General features: G+C 42.0%; 2 protein-coding genes across 2 annotated transcripts; both read left to right on the top strand.

The window, feature by feature from the left end:
• Positions 1 to 433: 433 nt before the first annotated feature.
• Positions 434 to 10,782, top strand: fam189b (family with sequence similarity 189 member B). The gene is made up of 14 exons (XM_061050446.1): positions 434 to 1,761; positions 1,848 to 1,904; positions 4,075 to 4,182; positions 4,329 to 4,445; positions 4,868 to 4,975; positions 5,142 to 5,302; positions 5,425 to 5,524; positions 5,607 to 5,679; positions 5,834 to 6,131; positions 6,268 to 6,626; positions 6,705 to 6,746; positions 8,155 to 8,333; positions 8,435 to 8,581; positions 8,673 to 10,782. The coding sequence occupies exons 1-14, from the start codon at positions 1,528 to 1,530 to the stop codon at positions 8,916 to 8,918; spliced, it is 2,229 nt and encodes a 742-aa protein (XP_060906429.1). The 5' UTR covers positions 434 to 1,527; the 3' UTR covers positions 8,919 to 10,782.
• A 336-nt stretch (positions 10,783 to 11,118) lies between these two features.
• Positions 11,119 to 16,165, top strand: fdps (farnesyl diphosphate synthase (farnesyl pyrophosphate synthetase, dimethylallyltranstransferase, geranyltranstransferase)). The gene is made up of 10 exons (XM_061050447.1): positions 11,119 to 11,274; positions 11,731 to 11,883; positions 11,961 to 12,101; positions 13,202 to 13,282; positions 13,413 to 13,535; positions 13,614 to 13,702; positions 13,793 to 13,865; positions 13,989 to 14,066; positions 14,166 to 14,300; positions 14,895 to 16,165. The coding sequence occupies exons 1-10, from the start codon at positions 11,272 to 11,274 to the stop codon at positions 15,093 to 15,095; spliced, it is 1,077 nt and encodes a 358-aa protein (XP_060906430.1). The 5' UTR covers positions 11,119 to 11,271; the 3' UTR covers positions 15,096 to 16,165.
• Positions 16,166 to 16,243: the final 78 nt, after the last annotated feature.

Genomic DNA, 16,243 nt, shown 5'->3' with positions numbered 1-16,243 from the left:
TTACAAAAACAATGCTGGTTATACCTATAGCAGTTGGCTACCTATGGGACACCCGTTTTCAGTAGGACCCCCTGCGGCCTGCTTTTTAACTGCTATCCTCACAGTACAGCCGTCAGTACGATGACAGCGTTCCCCCTCACTGCTGCAGCAGCATGAGCTTGTCGCTAAGCAACCGCCCCTCCCTCTCAGCATCAGCACCACGACGGTGTGCGCGCGATATGCCGCATCCTCAAGTTGCCTGCACGTTCTTCTTCTGCTGCGTGCCTTGTCATCACGCAGGGCAGGATTTATTTCGCAAACACGATACATTCCTCTTTTTTTTTTCGTAGCGTGAGAGCTTTTACCAAGGACCCGAGGAAAGGGCGCGAGGGCTGCAAGGGGAGGGGCTAATTAATTAAAGTGAACCTGAATTGTTTTAAACATGTAGGTAGGCTATGTTGTTGTGTTCATGTGACGCTTGGTGGGAGTCAGAGAGGTAGACGTCCGGGATACACACACAAACACACACACACACACACACACACACACACACACACACACACACACACGGGTCTGAACGGGATGCCCGCGTGACTGCAGGGAGGAAAGAGGCGACGGAGAGGTAGGAGGAGGGGGTCTATAGGTGCGTGAGTGGACCACCACCGCAAAACCCCCGAGGTAACGTTGTGAAAGATTGAAAACTGTGAAGAAACACCGACCCCGGCCCGGCAGCTATTTTTGGTGCAGTTTGAAAATCAATGGAGGATATATATTTCCTGTTCATGTCGAGGTAATAAGTCTTCGCTTCCCGAACGCACCGATGTGATCTTGGGGCTTTGATCTCCACGCCGTTGTTTCCCCTTTCTCCTTACGTGACGGGATGAAGAGGAGCCAAGAGAAGGTCGGAGAGGGCACATGTTCGGATGTAGCTCCTCTGGGGTGGACACACGACGTGGCCGGCTCATGTTATCTCTTTTGAGAGGTGAAACGACGAGGGATCAGCTGCTTTCCTTGGGATGCTTTTTACGTCCTGCGGCCTGCTCGGGTCTGCAGTTACCGTAATGCTAGTGACGCGAGGGGGCAGAAGAAGAAGAAGAGGGAGCAACGAGAAGCATACCAGTATAACAGTGATTTCTAATATGTTTGTTTGTGGTCTAACCAGTGCGCATGACTGAGCCAAATAATGCTGAGACTGCTTTCTCAAGGCTGTAGTGGGAAAAATGGACAATGTATAGACTAAAACAATCATGGCTGAAACGTCAAATGAGGTGAGTAAAGTGGCTGTGAGAGTGTAGTGGCTGCTCAATTCTCCACTTTCTGCTGACAAAGTTCTTGGACTCCCTGACTGGACTACACCATGGGGCATTGCGGAGAACCTATGGCACTTGCCAGTGGAGAGATTGGTGCATGATTTTGATAGAGTGGAGCCCTGAAGCCAGCATTTATGTCTCTCCCTTTTCTACTCTCCTGCACTTCTACCCACATAGCTGAGCTTTGATTTATGAAGGAGGAGTAAGAGTGATATCTCGCCAATCTTCCTCCACAAGCATGCCTTCACCATCCGACTCCAGTAGCGTGGCTTCAGCCTCAGGGTCTCGAGGATGGTCCGACAGCCGCAGGGGCATGTCTGGTCGGGCGCCTGGTGGGGCTCGCCTGCTCCTGTACCTGGGGCTTTGCCACCTGGGCCTGGGGGGCATGGTCCTGGCCTTCTCTTTTACCAGCATAGCCTTCACCTCCTCAGCCCGTGTTAGGCAGTCCTGTCCGTTCTGGGCTGGATTCTTTGTAAGTGTAAATCTGTCTGATAGTGTTTGAAGTAAAACAACAGATTCTGAAGGGTTTGTTGTCTGATGTATGGCGTCACTCTGCAGGTGGTGGCGTCAGGGATAGTTGGAATCATCTCATGGAGGAGACCTCTTACACTGGTGGTATGTACTGTCTTAATTATGTGTCACTGAGCAATGCTGGTTAAAGAGGACTCCTGGGCCAAAGGGCCACAACATCCTCCTAGTTTACCAGAAGGTGTCTAGCTTACATAGAAATGAAAGTTGTCATTGTTTCTTAACAATATAAAGGTATAATAAATAAACATTCCTCATTGTTTGTTTAAAATGAGGTGTTGTATTTTGTACAATATCGCAAATGTTTGTAACAGTGTTCAATCCCAGAAGAGTTTTTTTATTGGTAACAGTCCTTTCATTCATCTGATAAACAACAGAAGTATGACGACAACTAAGTGTTTGTTTACCTTGGTTAACGTTACTAGCCGGGCATTAAACATACAAACCCTAATTGAAAAAGGTTTGGCTGTTGTGTAAAATGTAAATGGAAACAGGATGTGATGAATTGGAAAATATTTAAACAACATATTTAATGACACAAAGACATCACATCAAATGTGGAAACTGAGAAGTTTCATTGCTTTTGGAAATTTATAAGCCAGATTAAAATTTGATGCCTGCAACACATTTCAAAAAGTCTGGACAGGGTCATGCTTACCACTCTGTTGTATCACTCTTTCTTCTAACTTCAGCTTCAAGTTGTATGGAGGTCCTAATCCTCCAAGCAGGTGGCCTGGGTTCAAATCTGACATAGGTCTCCTGCATGCCATTCCTCACTCTCTCTCCTGATTTCCTACTCTATCCACTGTCCTGTCTAAAACAAAATAGATAAAATAAGTACTGATAACAAGCCGGATGGCCTCTCTCCTCTAGAACCCAGGATTTCCATACAATAATTCAAATTTGGACTTGCCAGACCTCATAATAGTTTTCTGCTTCACTGCAGCTCATTTGATTTGAGATCAGATCAAGAGAAGGGGTCGACATATTGTTTTTTAGTCCTTGTCCATTGCATACAGAGTTTCTTTGTATCTTTAAATTATATAATATACCATAGATGATGAAATCTCCTGATACTTTGCATTTTTATGTTAAAAACATTATTCTTAAATTGCTGCACAATTTGTCAGCGTGTTCTGTCACAGAGTCAAGAACGACTCAACCCCTCTGGGAGGCTCTTTTTTTTATACCCAATCATGTTACTGACCTGTTGACAGTTAAAGGAGCAATATGTAACCCTTACATATAGTGTTTAAATTTGTCCAAATTCAAAACATTGGAGAGAGCCGTCCCCTGCCCCCTCCTCTCTAGAGTCGATGCAAACGCGGGTTGCCATGTCGCGGACACGAAATCTTCAGTGTTTAGCCAGATCTGCATCAGTCTTGAAACCAATGAGCGTTCTAACCTCTCCATTTTTCAAAAGCATCTGCACTAACTTGGTCTTACCACGTTTCTGGTCATGTCGCTTATTAGAAAATTGACTAGGCATCTTAAGTCGGGTAAAATCTGTTATATCTGAACCAGTTCACTTGCCCGCTTCCATCGCTGCAATGCCTATCGGTTTGCCATGATATCTGGTGTTATATCTGGAAAACAGAGGCCTAGTGAGGGTGCCTTAAAAACCATTCTGGTCCAAACTAAAACAGAACATTCTGGACCGTATTTGAATCTTAGGAGGTGGACATACTGGCTGCTGCATTGTTGTCAGAGAAGCCAGCACGTCAACATAATCATGTTTTCTTCATGATTGATGAGAGTGTAGGGTCATTATATGATTTATGACCATACGACGTCATCAAACTGCAGTCTCTTGTTATTGTTTTGTTAAGAGACCCATAGTGGGTCTTTAAGTCCTTTTTTAAAGTTATCGCTCAGCTTTGAAACCAGCAGTTAAAATGTAAACAGTGAAAGTGGAAAATCACAATTCCATTAAAGACCTTAAATGTACGCTGTATACTGTTCTTACATTGCTCCGATCACATAGGAATTCAGTTAAATTACTACAAACTAAGTGACCCACAGAATATTTTTTTGTGGATTAATCTTGCCTCGACATAGAGCACAAAAAGTGTCCAGGATTTCAGTCCAACACTCCTTCCCTTCAGCAGAAGGGGTCTTTGTTCCTTAAAGCTACCTGCCAAGTTTTTTGGTTGGAAGAATACAATTCTGCACACTCTTGGCTGAGCATGACAGAAGTTTTGACACCCTGCACTAAATCTATCTAAACATGGCTCTGTGTCTTTGTGTTCCTCACTAGGTGTCTCTGTTCATGCTGCTGTCTGCAGTGTGTGTGATCCTCAGTCTGGCAGGCTCTATGCTCTCCTGTCAGAACGCACAGATGGTCAAGTCCTTGCTCACCTGCCAGGTACACAACAATGTGCAAGTTATGTCTTCTGTCGCATGCTGAAATGCCCTTCTAGATTCAAGATGCATGAGAGAGTGTGCAGGGAATAAGTGTTAATATGTTTGTAATGTGCAGTTCAGTGCTTTACACAAATCCTCTCTGTGTAGGTGGACAATGGTCATTGTGTCTGTTGTCCACCCTCACACTCCTGCTCCATCACAGAAGAGGAGACCCTGGTCCTCTATCTGAATGCTAACTGTCACGGCATCAGAAAGCAGCTAAAGGTAGGTGGGATATGTATTAACGTGTACTGGAGACCTAAATCTTCATTTTATTAGCCTAAGTTTATTGTGAAGGAAAGGTTCACAATTTTTCAAGTCTGACAAATGTCAGGTGTGGTGTGAAAACACCAACGTATAAGGTTTTTTAAGCTGTAATAATTAGCTGTAATCATTTCTTATGTACACATCAGTCATTTTAGATACTCATGAACTTCAGTACAGCATTCAAGAGTTTATCTAAGCGCCAGTTTCAGTCTTGAAAAAAAAAAGAGTACCTATTACTTTCAGCTAAATGGACAAAAACTGTAAAACTAAACACAAGGACACTTTAACTTATATAACAAAAACAAACTTGACCTGACCTAGGAGAAACATGCCTCTACTCTGACAGAATTACATTTTCTAAGTCTACAATTTCTCTGCAGGACCTTTTGTTCAGTGCATGTGGTCTCAGCATTCTCTCCACCATCATCTGTACTCTGTCCACTGTGACCTGCAGTATTCACATATTCTCTCTGGACCTTGTGCACCTGGTGAGTGCACACACAGCACATTTTACACCAGTCTTGATTTTTTTGTTGTTGTTGTCGTTGTTGGGAAAGTACTCAGCAATAAATTATACTGCTGTATTCAGGGATTAGACTTTACAAATATTTACTTCTATTCATTGTATGAGCTAAATGTGTTCTCCCTTCTAAGCTGGCCCCACATCGCTCTCGCTCGGTCAACCCAGAATGCACCACTCCCCAGGACGCCTTTCTGACCAACATCATGGACTTTGAGGAGTTTGTACCACCCATCCCTCCGCCCCCATATTATCCTCCTGAGTACACCTGCAGCTCTGAAACAGATGCTCAGAGGTATAATACTTCATGAGTAGGATTAAATATCATGAACAGCCTTGCACATATTTAGAAAACAGCCACATACGATTAAGCGGGGGAAATTATCTGTTTGATGTTTTTGCATTCACGTCACATAGCATCACCTATAATGGGTCCATGGAGAGTCCTGTCCCTCTCTACCCCACTGACTGCCCCCCTCCTTATGAAGCTGTGATGGGACAAAGAGCTGCGAGCCAGGTTGGTGTGGGTGTGTCTGTGTCTGTTTGTGATGTGTATGATTTGCTGACTGTGCTGATCCTTGTCTACTGTGGCTGTCAAGGCAACAATGTATGATGCCCACGGCACTGAGCTGTCTGGAGAGAGAGGAACTTCTACTGCCTTCAGTGGAGAAGGTGAACAACTATCCCACATTGCAACTTTTACTGCACTTGTTGAAAGCTCAAATCAATGTAGTAAATGAAAATTAATATGGAATATTTTGTCAGTCAGTCAGTGTTATAGTGAAAACAGGAAAACAGCAACTCACAATGGCTTTGTTTTTATTAGTTTCCATGGACAGTGGCTCTCTTCTGATGTCAGAGATTGTGGACATACCCGATGATTCGTCCCCGTCTGAGGACTCCTGTCTGATGGAGGTTGGTCTGAGGAACCAGGGGGAGAGGGGAACCAGGAGTGCAGGTGAGGGGGGAGATGGAGGAGAGAGCAGTGAGTACATCAGCTTTCGAGGCCCGCCATCTCAAACACCCGAGAGTCCACTGGCTGGAGGGCCGAGAGCCAGGCGCTTCGTCAGAGGGGAGAGGTCCAATTCCTGCTCTTCCCCCAGCACTGCGACCACCACATACAGGTGAGGACACGCACACAAACACACAGAAGCAATTTAATATTATCAGCTACTACGTTACTGTCGTATGAAATTAAGCTGTTAATCAGCATAACCACACACAGAAATAGTATATAAATGCTCTGGTTTTGTCCTGCAGGTCTCCAGTTTTACATCGCCAGGCCATGCTAGCTAGTAGCTGTTCCCAGCTGGAAGCTATAGGAAACTCCACCTCTCAACAGCATTCCTCTGTCACAGACACACATGACCACTCCTCCTTTCCTTCACGCCAAGGAGCTGCACCGACCTCCTCTGCTCCTCCCATTTCCCCTTCCGCTGCCCTTGAGCAAATTGCTGGTCAGGGTAACAGGCCACAGTTCCTGGGCCAACTGTTGAACCTCCGACGAAGGGCTGCGAAAAGTGAAAAGGATGGAGAAGGTTTAAGAAGGGATAGCGAGGGGCTCCTACGTCTGGTGAGGTCACACAGTGAGCCAGGCTTTGGCTCCTCCACTGATACAGGTAAGTAAGACACAAATATGATTACATCTTTTCCATTACTGTTTAATTTGCTGCTACTTGTGTGTATCTCTTTTTTAGTTGACTTTGGCTCTGGAGGAAGCAAAGCATCTACAGACACAGGTAAGCAGATAACAGGGGGGCTCTGGGATGTGTTGATGTGATAATTCAGTTGTTTCTGGCTCTTTTCATATCTGACATTTCTGTAACAGAAAATAAAATCCAAAAGCAAACCCTTCAGATTGTTTTGGAGCGATATAACACTAGACATTTACACCTCATAGCCATCATTAATAAAACCCTGTTGGAATCTATTGCAGATTTAAACAACAAAGGAAACATGCTAATGTGTCCCCAACCGCAAATGATTTATGAAACTCTGCCACAGCAGCTAAATTAGCTTTGATTTGATGACATTATTGAGCCACACCATTTCCTCATTGGTATATGAATTTCAAACTATACACCCTGATGAATGAATTGAATATTATATTTCACAAAATCAAAAGCTCCTTTTTTTTACTGCAGAGTATGAGGACAATCTTGTATCTAATGTTACTCTGCAGAAAAGCCTTATTCTGATTCTGGAATAAGTTTAGTTTTTAAATTAAATTTAGTTTTTTTGTTAGAAATGTGGTGTTTCTGTAGTTGGATTCAAGCGATTTAATGACCTAGTTTCTTTATTAATTAAAATAAAACTTGAAAAGAGGTTTGCAATACAAATGCAATGGATTGTTTGTAAAATTCAGCAAATATCTCCTCCTGGTGGACCAGCTGTCTGTTCTGTGTGTTTGCTCACAGCCCCTGGCTCTGAAAATGGGAAACCAACAGTGGATCAGAGTGCGCTAACACACACCACACTATTCAAGCCAATTAGCAGGTGCTAACAGTGTTAGTACCTCGTCTTTGACCTCTGCCTCTCATCCGCTTACATCCGCTTGCAAGGAACACAGATATGTCATGACAGAAATTTTAACAGCTTCCACTGTTTGGCAGTATATGCTTCGGATTCCGACAAACTCCTTGTTATTTGCTAACTATTAGAGTTGCTGTCTAGGCAAGTAATGGTTTTAAAGGACAGAGATTCTGAACCACCACTGGAAAGGCGTTTATTTGTTTGACTGCTGAGTTTAAGTATCGATAAACCTTCTCCAGAAAAGTAAACGCCCTGCAACAAAGTAGTGGAGGGGACAAATAACAGCTTTGTTGTTCCCTCTTTCCCTTTTTTTTATGTATTCAGAAAAGCAGTTATAGAGTATGATATGGGATTTGTAAAATTCTTCCTTTTGGGGGAATTTAATCAGAATTGTATCTATATTTTTAGTCAGGCCTGGTTGGTTTATAAATCCCCCCCCCAAAAAAAAGGTTCAATTTAAGTTCTGAAGAATAAGAAAATTAGCAAACTAGCTCCTTCATGTAGTTTTATCTTAACCTCCTTTATTCTAGACCACTTTAGGTTCGTAAAAGTTTTAAAACTTGGAAAATGAGTGCCTCAGTTTTTTCTCCTTTTTCCTGACTATATCTGTTAAAGGTCCGTCCTCTGAGGCATGTTTGTTGCCGCGCACCTCTTTGCCTCCTGCAGCAGCTTTGCCAAGGAAAGGCAGCATGAAATCAGCAGCAGCCACCGGGGTACAGGTTCCCTCCAAACAGCCACCCACCTCACCTCTGCGTTTACCTAAAGAATGCAACCGTTCTCTTGGAGACCTTAAGGTTAGTCTAATAATAATGTATGAAACTTCCAGAAGAAAATGTAACACCAATGCAAGTCTATTTAGTCTTTTCCTTCACTGATCTTTTTACTTAACCTTCAGGTGACTCGAGTTTTGATGGCTCGCCTCCTGCAGCGCTCCAGACGCAACCTCTCGCCCTCCTCTGAGCATGCTGGGAACACAGGGCAGGGGCAGAAAAGGAGGTCTGGAGCTGAGGGTGCTGCCACCAACCATCTGCCTTTGGAACAAGTATGACATCAAGTTCAGATTATTCATTATTTAATTGTTTTTCTATATTGACTTTGCCACATTAGACATTTTTTCTCCCTAAAATCCTCAGGTTTTGCGGACCACTTGGAGCACCAGCCGAGGACCCCCCACCCATCACTCTCATCGCCGTGGACACCACCATTCCCACAGTGACAGTCGCCACAACCGACAATACAGCGGCCGGGCTCCAGAGGGGATCCACCTGCGCAGCTGTGGGGATTTAAGCTCCACCTCCTCTTTGTCGCTACGTAGATTGGTGACACCTCATCCTCCGCATGGGTCATCAGGAGCTCTCTACTTTGAGTCCGTGCTCTGAGGAGGAGAGGAGAGTAGAGTCCACAGAGTTGTAATGAAGTTGAGGGTGGGAGGAAATAAGGCAGGTGAAGATACAAGGAAGATCTAAGGCGGTTTAAGTGGAGACATCCAGTACTGAATCTTGAATGACTTCCCTTCATATCCTCCATATCACCTGAAGCCAGCTGTGCAAATGGCCTTATTCAGTGGTGCTCTTTATCACTCTGAACATCAACCTCCGATACTTTTCAGGATCAGTGAAACGGTCACTGGAAGCTTTTTTCTTGACCGTGGCGTCCCTGTTTAAACAAAGTTATTCAAAAACTGGCCGAGACAACAAATCAGAGGCATTTTTCTTTGCTGTATTCTCAAGTCCCTCTCTCACACCTTGTCTAAATATGTATTTTCCTCCAGGCTGGGGGGGAAAGTCAACGAGCATTCATGCTACAACAGCCACTGACTCACATGTCTATTCCATAATTATGGATCGCAATATGCGTTTGACCCTTTTTACATTGCTATCCATCCACAGGATCACTCAGGTCAAGTGATCACAGAAATCCTTATTTTGTCTTCCATTTATTACAAAATTGCGTCTCGAAATAAAAAATTAGTAAGAGGAGTACAATCAAAGATAATCAGATGTGGTTGCACATGAGGACAACTGCTCCCACGTGCTAAGTCTTTTACTGAGTTGCTGATTTTTTCCTTTGTTTTGCAAACTCAGATTCATACTTTCTCGACACCCTTCCACCTACACTTTGGCCTTCAAAGAAGAAGCAGCCTGCATTTTTCACGTTAACCTTAACGCACGCCACAGAAACATACTCAGCCTTTGAAATATATTCTCTGAGGGTGGTGCTTGGACACAGTGGTTTGATTTGCAGATGTGCATGTTTTTGCTACAGCCTCCCAAATACAGCAGGAACCTTGTGCATTCAATCGTGACAGTCTGTGTAACTGAGTAACACAACCTCAGAATGTCTTTATCTGCATGTTTTGACAATGCTTCTGAATTTTTTTCCTCTTGCACCCAAGACCTATAATGGTTGCCATTTTAAAATGTGTGTGAGTGTTAACATATAGCTGAAGGAGAAGGTCAGAATCAAAGATGGTGCATTGCTCCTGAAGTTTCCTTCCAGATGGCTCCAAACATGCCTCAGCATCTTGATTTAAATTTGATAGGGTTTTGAAAGTGTTTATAGTGCATAGGTATTTAAGTGACTCTGGTGAGAGCAGCCTGATCTTGTAAGATAAAGAGGAGTAAACTGCACTCTGATCATATGAGGAGTCTGTTGCAATAAATGTACAGACAATATTTTAATGACGTTTGTCTTCAAACTATTTGGTGGCACACTTCTCTATGGACCTGCAGGGCTTGTGGATGGGTGCTGACAATCCAGTGACGCTGAACCTAAGGGGTCAGACTGATCAGGATTCTTGAATTTTAAATGTTTCAATATTTGTGGCCAATTGGAGTTTTTTTTGTCTTTGAAAGTTGTTTTTGGTGTGCTCACAAAGTGATGATATTGACCCCATAAGAGTAATGGTACATTTTGGATACACTCATATTTAATTAACCAATTTTAAAAATGTACATAATACACTATTAGCCTGCACACAGATACAGACACACAAATACACTCCCCTATAAAGGCACTGAGCTGTATTTCTACCTCTCTTGTCTTGCGTGGATTATTATTTATTTGAGAAAAAAATGTATCTGTATGACAGGATAACCAGGATAGAGCCTTGTTACCTGAATAATAAATCTATCTAAATATGACAACTATTCCAAAACTGTAATGCTGTTTTAATGGCAAAGCTTTCAATGCAAGTTATGTATTTCAAGATATGAAATAAATGAAAGACATCAAATAAAAATACCTATGTGGAAGTTTTGTACATTTTATGAGGGCATACGTGATATTTAGAGATTTGCTTTGGGTTTTCTTTTTGTGTCATTGATTTCACTTCTAATCTTATCCAGTCTTTCAGTAACACTATTATGGGCTCATCCCTGGCTTCACAAATCTCTCCTCTCCACACCTTAACCCCGCCCCTTCTCAAGCCCCATTGGTCAGCCAGTGTGAGAGCCCATCCTGGTTCGATACTACCGGCCAATCAAAACTCTTAATGTCAAATGGAGCCTTCGAAAGCCTCGCCCACACGCGACATTCGTGAAGGATGCTGGGAAATTTAGTTCTGCTGCTTTGGAATAAAATGGGCAGTACCGCGAACGCGAACTACAATCTGCATATCCTGGTTTCAGGAGACGTTCACAGACTTCAGGTTGACGACAAGACATATAAACAGAAGATAAACTATTTCGCTGTACTATACTGAACAGATTGGGATAAGACGACAGTGTCATTATGGTATGTAAAGGAATGTTTATGATGAAAAAAAAAACGTGATTCGTTATGCTTTAGGTCGCCTTGTTCACAGACTTGATGCAAGAATACAATCAAGGCTAACGTCAGCTAACGCTTCTTTTCGTGACACGGAAACGTAACTGTACACTTACTGATAGTGTTGTTCTTGTTTACTAAGCTTACTTACAGGATGTCACAATGGAGCTAATTATCTTGGAAGTTTCCATCAACCGGAACAAGTTACTAACGCTGTGTGATGTAGTCGGTACCCGGCGCTGTACGACAAGGTTGACACAGCTTGTTAACCGAGAAGGATAGTTTGTCTGTTTATTAAAAATGAGACTCTTGCTCTGCTCGGTCCTTCATGGCCGGACTAAAATACTCCGGACCATGTGGCTGTCCATTTATCCGCCTAAATTAAAAAACACTCCTCTGCTGCTGTTTTCGTCGTCTTTCCAGGGGGACAGCATTTGCAATGGGACCCACAGCAAAAAGGCGCTACTGTCAGACCCTCAGCTATTTGAAGACCAGTTCGAGGAGTTGGTGACGGAGCTGGCAGAGCAGGATATCACCGATCCTGCGCTGACTGATGCTCTGAACAGGCTAAAAGAGGTAATGCTGTCTTATCTGTTGCTGATTTTTTTCTTTAACAAGGACCGTACTTCATATCGATCCCATTCGTGTTGTAGGTTTTGGTGTACAATTCCCCCGGAGGCAAGAGGAACAGAGGCCTGTCTGTGATTGGTTCACTGAGGGAGCTTCTCCCGCCCACTCAGCTCACACAGGGCACAGTGCAGAGGGCCCTCATGGTTGGCTGGTGTATAGAGTTGGTAAGGACACTTATTCCACATATTTCTAATAGTCAATGTAGTGGCAATCTAACAACAAAAAGTGCCACTGGAGGGAATTTTAAGTCATTTCCAACTCATGGTGGAAATGAGTTGGAGAGAAAACTCTGTTGCAAACCAAATTGCCCCTCGGGGGACAATAAAGATTTTCCAAATCCAAATGGTGGGTAAAAAAAGGGAATGTCCGTCGTTAATTATGTTTGCAGTATTTATTTATCAACAATCTTAAAAACACCAACAAAAAGACGGGTGTAGGCGTATTCTGCATCAGACGAAACTAGTTCATACACATAGATAAAGTCTAAACGTGCCGGACAACATCTTCACACACTTATGGTTGAAAAACTGTGTGGCTTCCCCTAATTCCCTCCAGTGGCACTTTAATTGTTAGATTGCCACTACATTTTGTTGAATAACTGTGTGGCTTCCACTAATTCCTTATCCCCATTCACCTGTGTCTCCCCTTTCTACCTACCTGTGGCTGTAATTACCAACTATGCCCAGGTGCGCAGGTGACGTTTGCAGCAGAAAACGTCCACACAACCAACCAACCACACACACAAACCACAACACACATGAAATTGGCGACAACAGTCAACAAATACCATCAAAAGTAAAAAAAAAAAAAAAAAAAAAACAGGTTTTGCCAGTGTAGCTGAAGCAGCACATACATTTATATCAAGACATTAAAAACTCTCCATTAAATCCATATTCTTTCCCCCTTACTTTAAAGAAATGTAATGCATTTATCAACAATGCGGTACATCTGTGACCACTGAGGCTTGGATTGTGGACAGGATAGCAAGGCAATAAACCCCTGAGTAACAGATTGATACATTGTTGGCTGTGGTCTTTACAATGAATTTGTTGATGAGGAAAAAAATAATATATTGGCTTTTTCTAACAAATTAAGTTTGTGGTATTTGACTATCTTTGACATTAAGGCCAGGCTTTAAAAAAGTAATAATCATATTGCTTATCCTTCATCTCACAGACTCAGACTGACTGTGGTAGTGCCACTTTGCAGAGAAGGTACATTCTTGAAGTCATCTTTGTTTCAACTTTGACCCTGTTGTTTGCAGCTTCAGGCGTTTTTCCTTGTGGCAGACGATATCATGGACGCATCTGTGACACGCAGAGGACAGCCCTGCTGGTACAAGAAGGTGGGACTTGTAATGTAACAGAAAAAATAAAAACTCACATTTTTGTGTTGTAACTTTCTGATGAAAAATGTTTTTCACCGCAGCATGTCATCAGTTTCTCATGTTTTCTTTCTTTCTCTGCGTTTTAAAGGACGGGATAGGTCTTGATGCCATCAATGACTCATTTCTCCTCGAAGGGTCAATCTACAGACTTCTTCGCAGACATTGCAGGGATCAGCCGTACTATGTCCACCTACTGGAGCTGTTTACTGAGGTATTATAGGTTCCTGATAGATCACACATCCACAAACAGAAGAAAACAGGATTCTCACAACAGCTCTGTTTATTTCAGACATCTTTCCAGACAGAGCTCGGCCAAGCTCTGGACCTTATGACAGCTCCTCCTGGTCAGATTGACCTGAACAGATTCACCATGGAGAGGTGGGGAAGATAAATCTGTAAATTAAATTTGCATTGAAGGATGTTGTTAACAAAGCAAGGGGTGTAATTTTTCCTCCTCTTGTCTTCCAGGTATAGAGCTATTGTTAAATACAAAACTGCCTTTTACTCATTTTACCTCCCAGTGGCAGCTGCAATGTACATGGTGAGTGTTTTTCAAATGTTTCACCCATGACAGAAGGATCTAATAGGCATGACTGGGATGAGGTAACATTGGAAGTTTAAGAGAACCTGTCTGAAAATAAGCTTTTGTACCTCACTTTTATAGGCTGGAATTAAGAGTGAAGAGGAACACAATAACGCAAAACACATCTTGCTTGAGATGGGAGAGTTCTTTCAAATTCAGGTAATGTATTTTTATGTCATCCTGTTGCTAAGGCACATAATAAATAATATGCCGCCGACTTCACAGAGTTAATAACAACCAGATGCATGTTGCTTGCAGGATGACTATCTGGACTGTTATGGAGACCCCGCTGTGACAGGAAAGATCGGTACAGACATCCAGGATAACAAATGTAGCTGGCTGGTTGTGAAAGCTCTGGAAGTTATGAACCCTGAACAGAGAGCAGAGCTGGAGGTGAGACTTTATATGACAACCCTTTGTTATTTCAACACATATGTACTTGTGTTTCTTGGCCACAAACATGCCCAGATCTTCTGTTTTGCACTTGAATTTACAGGTTTCCATCACAGCTTCCTTGCATTTCTCTAAAAACTTTGTTGACAACCAGGCTTTTCTCTAGATCATACTCCCTCCCTCGCCTGCAATTGGCATAAAGAAAAGCACGATCATCACTTTAAATGCAGGAATAGCTCACTGACATATAGAAATAATTGTGTGGACTTTTAAAATTATGGTTCATGGTTATACATTATGAGAAATGCAGCTGTGAATTTCTTTTCATACCATAATTTATGGTTATTGTTCAAGGAGTTTATTAGAATGAAATGCAGGAAGTGTCATTTTGTCACAGGTATTTCATACATTGTATATTTTCTTTCGCTAAGACATCATTCAATAAAGACACAAAGTCCCTGGAGATGCAGGACTGAATTAATTTTGATAATTTGTTTCTTAATAATAGGTTTCCTTCTACTCTTCAGTGTGTGTTATGCCGAGGTACTTTATTTGGTGCAAAACTTGATTTCATCTTCATCATCTCCTCCTCAGACATGTTACGGACGTCATGATGATGCAAGTGTTCAAAAGGTCAAAGCGCTCTACGACACACTGGAGATGCCAACACTGTACAACAAATATGAAGATCAGAGCTACCAGCGGCTACAGGAACTAATCGCATGTCACGCTCAAAATCTCCCTCACTCAGTCTTCCTCAACTTCGCCAAGAAGATCTACAAAAGGAACAAGTGAGAGGGAATGGATCCATTAACACTCTGAGGTGCATGAGCCAGGTTATCATGCAACTCCAATTATGGCATAAAGCGTGACTCCTTTCCTTTTCCAGAGAACAGGCTCTGAGGCCCACTAGCATGAGCTGAAGAGGACTGTGATGTGTAAAAATCTGCTGGAAGTTTATGAACTGCATTGATTTTGTAGATATTTGGTTGTAAATTACTTAAAGCTGCCCCTTTCTTTTGCGTCATGTTGCTTTATTTAAGAATCCGGTGGATTTAAGAATAACATTGCAATGAATCATGGACAGGTTAAGCTTTCAATTGCAGGATTAAGGTATATGTCAAATAAGGTTAGATGGCCAGAGTAGTTTTGAATATGTAGAAAAAGAGATCATTGATTAGGCGTTCAGATGAAAACTGAATTCATTACAGTTTGTATCCTGACCAAGAAAAAGGGTCAAAACTGATCCGCTCTATAGTTTTATATATTTTTACATGGCTGCTATTAAGTCTGTACTGGCTTGGATGTTATGTTTTTAATAAATAATATATAGATAGTATTTTTCTCATTTTTTTACTTTTGAGTAGTTTGTAAAGCAATTGTCTGATTTAAAGTAAACTGTTTATAATTGGTCAAATGTTTCACTCATTCACTCAAAAATACTGACGTTTGCAGCTGTTGAAATGTGAGGATTTGGTGAATTAGGTTGTGATGGATGTAAAATATTTGGTTTGGGAAATATTGGCCAGTGGAGAAAAAAACAAGCAACTTCATATCAACTTTGATCTGGGAAATTCTGAAACTTTTATTAAATTCAAGTAAATCATCCTGTTATTCAGATTATTTTCCACCATGAGCAGTCGCAGAGAATGTATTCAGATTATTCAATTATTGGTAATAAGACACCATAAGTATTCACTGTTACAAGAAATTGAAAAATCATACATTGAATATGGTACATGTCCTCTGTAATTGTTAAGACTATTTTATATCATATTTTAAAGATATGATGTTTATTTTTAGATCTTCTTTTCAAAAATTTTTTTATAGGAGGACATTTTTTGAGTGGTTTCATGTGCTTACATCAGCTGGTTGATGGTAAAAAAAAGAAATCTGCAAATAGGTGGAAACATTGTCACAAGTTAATTTTTTCCAGTCCACTG

This window comes from Labrus mixtus, chromosome 11 (assembly GCF_963584025.1).
Source record: "Labrus mixtus chromosome 11, fLabMix1.1, whole genome shotgun sequence".
NCBI classification, from domain to species: domain Eukaryota; kingdom Metazoa; phylum Chordata; class Actinopteri; order Labriformes; family Labridae; genus Labrus; species Labrus mixtus.
Note: the sequence above shows the minus strand (reverse complement) of the source record. Positions and strands in the feature narration are given on the sequence as shown.